We start from the raw sequence: 9,790 nt of genomic DNA, 5'->3' as shown, positions 1-9,790 counted from the left end.
GTGGGTTGGCGGAGGGTTAGTGCCCCTCCCCGTAAAAACAACTCGAGACAAACGGCCATCCCATACGGGATAATGGCGTATGGTTACAGATACATAGATAGATACTAAGATTTATTTCAGGCAAAGCAGAACACTGAATTTATCACCATCACAGTGCCACTTCAAGATCTGCAGAAGAAAGTACGCACATTTCATTTTTAGTCATAATATTTTAGACGGAGACCTCTTACAGGCTGTATGGCACCGCTTCCCTGATCCTTACCATTTAATTTCTGCATATTACACATTCATTGTTACTTGCCTAGATCTCAAGAACTCGAATAATGTACAAGAAAATATTAATGTGCACAAATAAATCGGCAAGTAATAGGTATAGAGACCTTAATATACATTCGAGAATACGACCACTGCACACACACACATACACGCTCTTTCTCTCTCTCTCTCTCTCTCTCTCTCTCTCTCTCTCTCTCTCTCTCTCTCTCTCCGCGTTTCTTCTTTGAATAATTGACATACTGAACTTCTCCCCCCATGCCACCTCTTCCTTCAATTAAACTTCCCTCATCCCCACTATTGCCTCGACCCTTCCCCTGTTATCTGTGCTTCTCCATTTCTTTATCTCCTCTGTTATTTTGTTCTAGTTCTTCCCAGGACCCATATACATACATGGGTCCTGGTTCTTCCCATTTCCCCCTCACTTCTCTCCGCTCAGGCTTCCCTTCCGCTCTTGCTCCTCTCTGCTCTCGTCGGTCTCCCTTCTCTTATCCCCATCTTCCCTTTCCATTACCACGTATCTTCTCCCTCCCCCCCGTGTGTGTGTGTGTGTGTGTGTGTGTGTGTTCAGTTGACTCCCACTTTTCCCTCACTACTCTCACTCGTCATTTTCTCCCTCTCCTTCCTCTTCCCCGCTTCTTCCAGTCTTTTTTTTCCCTCCCCAACATCCTTTCTTAAACCCCTCTTCTTCCTCCTTCCTTCCCCTTTCCTCCCACTTTTCCCTCAGTTCCTTCACTTCACTCTAACCTTTTCTTCATTCTCCCCCTTTCTCCTCTCCGCTGTCTCCAATCACCCTTCTCCCCTCCCCTACCGGTACCTCTCCCCCCTTGCCCCATGCCTATCCACTTATTATTGACTTTCACCCAACTGAGCGACCGCCACTTTTACATATTCACCTAAAAAAAAGTTTCATGCCGCCATAAAACTGCCTCTCCCTTTTGTCATGGTAGTATTGGATCATTTCTTTCACTGTTTACGAATTAACGTTATTGATTAGGCGAGGGACGAGTAAAAAATGCCAAATGTAAGAAATAAGCATACACATGTAACAGAGCTTACAAGGTTCACCAGCAGCTTGCATAACCCTGCCCATAGTATACACGCAAAAAATCTTTAGGTGTAATAGTAGTAAACATTCATAAATAAAGTTAGCCTACTAAGATATCGCTAAACAACTGTGAAGTCTAGGCTACAAAAATTCACAGGGCACTCAAGAGGAAAGGCAGCTGTCATTAATCCATGAATGAAAACGAACAAACAAAAGTTAGTCATCATCCCATAAATGTAAATAAACAAAATGACCGGGTTGCCAGTTTTGCCATTTGGGCGCGCTTTTTTCAACGCCCTGAGCACCGTTCATTCTCAAGGAAAACATGTTTTTATGAGTGCCATATAGACTGTAATGCCAGGCCTATAGAAAACAGATTAACTAAATAAGGTACGGGGATAAAAAACGTATGCTATGAGTGATATTTGCAACACATAATTAGGTAAAATCAAGTTAAAAAATAAATTAAAGTTCCTAATGTTCCCCAGACTGTGAGTGATCATGCTCACCCGCATTCTTACAGTGTATTCCTCCGCGACACACCTCATTTTACTACAACGGAGGAAAATTACGTAATAAAAAAACTGAAATCGCGTACTGAAAGCAAAATATAATACGCAGAGTGAAAACACGGCGGATCCGAGGGGTTTTTCCATAATATAAACATATGGACCTGCGCACTACTTGGCTCTTGGAAAGTGAAAATGTTGAGGGCCGCAGTCAGTTCCTCCTCCCGATGAAAACCAGGCGGGGGAATGTTGTGGTAGTGCCAGCTGAGTGTATAATGTGATGGAGTGAAGTTAAGTGTTCCCTGCAGCCGTGGACTAGCTTAAATGCCAAGATGGGGAACTGTTTTAGCAGTAATGGCGGCACTGGGAAGAAGGAGTCGAGCAATGACAGCCAGCGGACCGCCCCGCCGAGTGTCTATCCAGATACAGTAAGCGATGATTTCCCTGGCGTGCCTGTGTTTTGTAATATAGACATTTGTTTTTCCCTTGGGTCATGAAAGATATGAAGGTATGGGGAGACTATTGACTGGTTGCATTTTTTTTTTTTCTTTGGAGTGTGTTTGGCAGCCTAGATGTTGTTGTTGTGGTTAGGCAGGGGAGAGGGGAAGGCAGGAGTGAGTGAGCAAGGGTTGAAGTGTTGAGTTAGGATGAGGCAGGATTGGAGTGAACATGGGTGAACAGAATTGGAGGGGGCTTGGGTGAGGCAGGGTTGGAGTGGGTTTGGGTGAGGCAGGGTTGGAGCGGGTTTGGGTGAGGCAGGGTTGGAGTGGGTTTGGGTGAGGCAGGGTTGGAGTGGATTTGAGTGAGGCAGGGCACAGTAAGCACTAGTGAAATTCAAGTGTCATAAATATAGTAGGTATGGAGTTGTTCTGAACTTTAATGGATCCCAAATGAACCCAGTCCCCCCTTCCCCAAGAAAGGTTCTAAGTGCCTTCTGTCAATGTTGGGTTCATTGGTTTTCATTTTTTTTTTCCAACTGTAGGATTAGGAAGGAGTGAGTGAGGATGAGGCAGGAGTTAGAGTGAATGAATATGATACCTTCTAATGTCACTGAGTTACAACCTTTAGCAGTTGGTGAAGGGTATTTCCAGTACTAGCCTGCTTTCTTTACCTTTTCCATACAGTACCTTGGCATAATTACCAGGAGTTACAAGATTTTTAGCTTGTGTTTGGAACATAGTTTGATCATAACCATTGATTTTGACAATGAGTTCATTGTTCTAAGTCTACCACACTACTACTGTGATGTGTTTAAAGGTTTATTTTATTATTATTACTATAATTAGTATTATTGTTAATATTATTATTAACTGCCTATGAATATGTGCAGATTGGAACAGTTGTGTCTGAATTGGTGACTATCCTACAGTTGCCATATAGTCAGTTTGTCAACTGTCAAGTTGAAAAGGTAATAAAAAACCATTGTCAAATGCAGCTTAGCTACTTATGGTACTTCGTTCATCTGATCTGTTACTGTGTCAGTTCAGCAGATTCAATAATTTCAGTATTATACCACTCATTCATACACTGTCCATGTCCATCTAGGCTGCATGCCTTTTGCCTGACTGGTACCACACCTTCCATCCTTAAACTCATTCACATACTGTACCACCCTGCCAGTATCCATTGTCAGCTTATGACCATACCATTTAATTCTACACTATTGTACCCTGTTATCTGCAGATTTCCATACTGTACTTCATGTCTTTCGCAAATCCCTTTCCTCATCCTAGCCATTGTATGCACATCACACCATTCCTCATCCAAGCCATTGTATGCACACCACACCATTCCTCATCCAAGCCATTGTATGCACACCACACCATTCCTCATCCAAGCCATTGTATGCACACCACACCATTCCTCATCCAAGCCATTGTATGCACACCACACCATTCCTCATCCAAGCCATTGTATGCACACCACACCATTCCTCATCCAAGCCATTGTATGCACACCACACCATTCCTCATCCTAGCCATTGTATGCACACCACACCATTCCTCATCCAAGCCATTGTATGCACACCACACCATTCCTCATCCAAGCCATTGTATGCACACCACACCATTCCTCATCCTAGCCATTGTATGCACACCACACCATTCCTCATCCAAGCCATTGTATGCACACACCACATTTCTCAGCTGGCCTATTTCCCTTGCTGTCACCGTAAGACTTTTGGTACTTTATGCCATGCTGGTACTAGAGTCTCACACCCATTTGTTGATGTGGGCATTAACGCACCATGCAACCTCGATTTCATATGAATGGCTTCCTAGCATAGGCCAGCTTCCCAGTGCCCTTCTGTTCTACATGTCCTTTGAACATTTACCAGTACCTCTCTCTCTCTCTCATATTGTAGTTTTTAGCAACTCTCATACTGTTTTTAATAACTCTCTCTCTCTCTTTCTCTCTTTACTGGTATGGTACCTTATATATTTATTTTATAGTACCAGTATGAAGAGACTGGATGCATTTATGGTGGTGAAAAGGGCACTAGTGTATGTAACTGAGTTTGAAGGTGGGAGGGGGCATGTCAAGGGAAGAATATTTGTGGATGTAGTAAATGTGTAAGAAAGGAAGGTATGGAAGTTGATGAATATATATAGGGAATTGACAGTGGACTGAGTTGATGGGGTGAACTGCTGGTAGTTGCAGTATGTATGGAGGAAAACATGACAAAGGTTGGCAGTGGATCCCCCATTTTAGTTTGTCAGTGGACTTAGTATATGACATCAGTGTATGTGAATCACAGATACTGGTATAGGCCTGAAGAAAATTACCAGTATAAATTATGAGTGGTAGGTGGGGGCACTCACCAACCACTCAGTTGATGTAGTGCTGCTTTGGTTGTCAGCCCTTTCATCTCTTCCGTCCTTCCTCTTGTCTTTCTTTCCTTCACTCTTTCCTCTTTCTTCTGCCTATGGGTGACTTTACACTTCCTCTTCTGTCTTTCCTTCGTTCTTTCCTCTTCTTTCTGCCAGTGGGTAACTCTACACTGACAGAAAACCATTTACTACCCTGAGTGGTAACCATATACAGTAACCAAATTATGGCACCTGGTGGTTTAGTGGGTAATTAAGGTGCTCCAATTGGATTGAGCCTGTATAGGTTTATATCCAAGGGGTGGTTCGGGTTTATTGCTTATGTAGCTAATGTCATTCAGAGTTGAGTGCGACTGGTCACTCTCATCTTAAAAGTCAGGACCAACTTGCCTAGCCCTGGGTTCATACGCTCCTCATGGGACGACATAGGATTGGCTGATGGATGGATGGATGGACAAATTATATGCTGATGTTTAGGTACTGTAGGTCTCTTTGGTGGAGCCAGGATTCTGGAGGTCTTGATTGATGCTTGAAAGACTGGTCATTTCACTGAGCATTTTGTTGATAGTTATCCTACCGTATATAGGCTATATACCGGTATGTATATATATTTCCTGGATCCTACATCAACCTACCCTTGGGTGGGAAAAAATGTCAGGACAGTGGTGATGATGATTCATTATAAATGTTATTCACATACACTAGTCACATAGGCCTAGTTCTTGGACTGCCAAATAAGATAGTGGTGCTAAATCCTTTTCATGTGGCCCTTTTTATTGTATAGCCTATGCTGTTAACATCCAGCCTTCTCCCTTGTCAATTCCCTTGCCTCATAAACTTCCATAGCTACCCGGTACCACCTCACTTTCTCAGACACACTCATTTATCATATTATACTCATCCTCCTCCGTCTCATTTAGTAATAGTGACTGGTACACTTTTCATCAACTTAATATCATCCATTCTTTCTGTATAACCATAGAATATAAGCACCTGCTTTCTCTTGTTAGCAGACTACATCATCAGAGCACACAGTCTTCAACCCAAGTAACAGTAGGCTTCCTTACTTTATATCTTATGCACATCACATTGTTATACTAGCCTGTTTACACTTTCCATAAGGTACACTTTTCCTTAATAATCCTATTTCAACTGCTGTACGGTAACTCTTCACTCTCGCATCCATCCAGAATTTCACACTTGTACGGTACCATATGTTAAACTGGGCTCTAGCACAATACAGTCCTCTTGTAGCCTAGTCTCCATACTTAGACCTCCATTTAGTATCAAGGCCTTAGCAGCAGCCACCTTCCTTCCCCAGCGACTGTACTTTCCACTTCCTTTGCTTATTTACTTCTCTTTTCCATTACTGCACAGAAGCACATAAAACTCCTTCACTACCTAGTTCATTGCTCTCACCAGTTACCAGTACATCACATTGAGAATTACATTTTCAACAGCCATCTCCTCTTTCCAACATTTACTTCCAAAACATGACACTCACAGACATTTACAAAACTGCATTTCTTAAAAGCTTCAGCACTTGTTTACTGTTACTTAGCAACACAGCATCATTATTTTATAGCATACCGGTACATCAGATGTGAGATAACTTCTCAGTCCTTCACAATGAATTATCATTGTCACCACCATAGCTTGACTTTTAACCATTAATAACCCCTTTTGTATATTTGGGTACCGTAAGCTATAACAGTATATTGAATAGCCATGGGTCCATTGTACACTCTTGTCTCACTCCAACACTGATATTGAACCACTCACTTGGACATCTGACTTTTCCACATGATTCACATCCTTTTTTTAAACTTGACAGCATTCAACAGGTTTCTAAGCATACCCGGTACCATACATTCAGTATGCTGCATAGGACCTTCTGCAGTCCTTCCCTTGTCTTGAATATGCTTTTTCTAGATCTGCTTCTGCAAATACCATACCTTATTGTCTTTCTCACATGGATTTTCCATTTTCTGTGTTAATGCAACTACTGTATTTGATTCACTCACCCCCAGCCACTCCTAAAACCACCCCATTCTTCTCTAACCAATCTGATACATTCCTAACCTCTTTAATTACGGTACAATGTTCTTTCACATGACCCCCTCCTCTTCCCAACATTACGCTTCACTAACATAGGGCCTATACACAACCACATAGATAATTGTGCCCATCCATAACCTTCACAACCACATAGATAATTGTGCCCATCCATGACCTTCAGCCAGACAGTATCCTTTATGATCCACAATAGAAGTTGCCCTTCGAAGAGACATAGGTGCTCTAAGTCAGATAACATTTAATCATCTGTATATACACCTCATCTCCATCTGTTTACTGTCCAATATATCATCTTCACTACTGGTACTCTTTGCTTCTGTCATTTTCACATTATCAAGCACCACTTCTCTGCATAGAGCATTGCTTACCACCATGCTCCTTTCATCATTTTGTTTCGTTTATAAAGGCTTCATCATGCTTGCATTCTTTGGCCTTGGTCACCTAATGGTGACTGTCCAAGTTTCTTGATCACTTGCAGTCTCTGTATTCACAGTCCCTTATCCCAGAGGTCACACTATGACTTCCACCCAGGTCTTTCCTGCAACCCTACCTTCAGCATTCACACCTCTTACCCTCTGCACCCAATTGTCATCCTCCATCCTTTCCACATCCCCAAACCATCTTATTTTACCCCTTCTCATCACATCACTGGTACATTTAAATCCCATCCTACCTCTGAACTCTTTATTCACAGTCCAAACCCCTTCCATTCAAGGATGCGCAACATGTCTGTCTCATCATTATCTGTTCGTTTGAGTCTATGAATTTACTCCTTTTCTGCCCAGGTCTCATCACTGTACAGCATTACACTCCTAACACATGCTGCATATAAGAACCTCTTAGCATGGGGGTAGAACCCTCTCAGTGTCAGGAGAGGCAACAGCTCTCTGAACTCACTCCAACCACTCCTTACCCTATCCACAGAGCTAACTCCAGCCACACCTCAAGCATATAACATGTCCCCCAAATAGCCTAACAAAACACCCATACAAACTCACAAAACTCACAAGCAGGGTCAGTCTTTTCAAAATGTTCTCTCCATCTGCTTTATATTTTGTTTCTGTTTGCTAGTATCTTGCAGTCTAATCTCTCGTTGCCCTTTTTTCTGCCCACATTTAATAATTTTCACTGTTGAAAAATACTTGCAGTTTCCTGTTTTCAGAATACTGTACATTCATTTGCATTCAGTTTAGCTACCGTACTTCATAGATCATAATGTACCTCTTGCATGTTTATCTAATATCTTCACAGATTTCTTAGTGTACTTCCTCTTTCAACTCCTTTCTTGCATTCATCTTTGGCAGTTTTTCCTTCACTACTCAGTCAGCCTCCACATCCCATCGACATGAACTATTCTTACTAATCTTTCCATCTGTCTATTGCCAGACGCCTCAGTCACGTTCGGGGTGGCCACAAACAGATCGCCTCCATGTCGCCCTGTCCCCCGCCATTTCACTGCACTGCCCTGCTCCCAACTCACACCCCCCTCTCTCATATACCTCTCCACCCCATCCCTCCATCTCATCCTCGGCCTCCCCCTCCCTCTCCTTCCCTCCATCTCACTCACATACACTCTCTTCGTCAGTCTTTCATCTTCCATCCTCTCCACATGGCCAAACCACCTCAGTGTATTCCTCCTAACGCTTCCTATCACATCCACATCCACACCACAACTCTCCTTTATATCCTCATTTGTCAGCCTGTCTCTCCATGTGACTCCACAGGCTCCTCTTATGTAACTCATTTCCACTGCTCTCATTCTTGACTTGTGTCCTTCCAACAACGTCCAAGCTTCACTTCCATACGTTAGAGTTGGTATCACAATACTGTCATATAGTAACTTTTTCACTTCCATGCTCACTTCTCTGTTTCTTGTCACTGCTTTCAAGGAACCAGCAGCCTTTCTTCCCTGCTGTACCCTTTCAAGCACTTCACCCTCCAAACCTCCATCCTTACTTATCGCACTACCCAAGTACTTAAATGTACTCACATTTTCCAATTCCTCACCATCCAACCTCGCTGTACATTCACTGACTTCACCTTTCCCAAAGCCGTCACTTTACTCTTCCCTGCATTCACCATTAGATTCCATTTCTTACACACTCTCCCAAACTCATTACCAAGCCTTGCAGCTCCCCTTTGTCTACACTCAACAACACAGTATCATCTGCAAACAACAGTACGGTACAGGGAGTTTCCAAACACTACCCTCTCTCACCAGGGCCACTCCAACATCCACTACCCTACCTTGTACCTCTTTTATTACCCAATCCATGTACAGATTGAACAACCATGGAGACATGACACATCCCTGTTTCAACCCAACCTTCAAAGAGAAAAATTCACTCAGTTCACCATCCACATGCACTGCAGCCTTAGCACCATCATACATACTCTTCACAGCATTCAACAACTTCCCATCTGCTCCATATATTCTTAATACTTTCCATAATCTTTGTCTATCCACCCTTCCACATCCATTCTACTACTATCTCTCCCCCATGCTTCAGCATTTCACCACACACTGTATCAGTTCCTGGGGCTTTCCCCAATTTAACTTTCTTCATTGCTTCCACAACTTCTATCCTACTGATTTCTTCCCGTCTTCTCACCTCCCTTCTTCTCCCAGCCATTCCCCAACCACTTATACTCGCATTCCTTCCATCCTTAATGTTCAACAATTCCTTAAAGTGTTCTCTCCTGCTCACTTTTTCTCCCTTCTCCACTAGTAATCTACCATTTTTATCTTTCACTCTCCTGCTAACGTCAGTTCCACCGTGTCTTACTCTCTTCACCTCTTTCCAGAACATTTTCTTAAAGTCCCCCCACTTTACACTCAAATTCCTTCCAAATTCCCCATCCACTCACTTCTTCTATCTGTCTATCTATTGCCAGACACTTCAATCCCGTTTAGGGTGGCCACAAACAAATCGCCTCCGCGTCGCCCTGTCCTCCGCCATTTCATTGCCCTGCTCCCAACTCACACCCCCCTCTCTCATATACCTCTCCACCCCATCCCTCCATCTCATCCTCGGCCTCCCCCTCCCTCTTCCCCC

The 9,790-nt window shown here is 43.1% G+C and overlaps 1 protein-coding gene across 1 annotated transcript in view; it reads left to right on the top strand.

Moving 5' to 3' along the window:
* Positions 1-2,026: 2,026 nt before the first annotated feature.
* LOC145396873 (tyrosine-protein kinase Src42A-like) overlaps positions 2,027-9,790 on the top strand; it is a 130,899-nt gene continuing 123,135 nt past the window's right edge. Inside the window, exon 1 of the mRNA XM_080270160.1 lies at positions 2,027-2,258. Coding sequence (XP_080126286.1) covers positions 2,163-2,258 — 96 coding nt within the window. The 5' untranslated portion in view covers positions 2,027-2,162. The remainder of the gene's footprint in view (positions 2,259-9,790) is intronic.

Source organism: Coenobita brevimanus, chromosome 39 (genome assembly GCF_032717465.1).
Source record: "Coenobita brevimanus isolate Jiangsu-jjx chromosome 39, ASM3271746v2, whole genome shotgun sequence".
NCBI lineage: Eukaryota > Metazoa > Arthropoda > Malacostraca > Decapoda > Coenobitidae > Coenobita > Coenobita brevimanus.
This window is presented reverse-complemented; position numbering and strand designations above follow the sequence as displayed.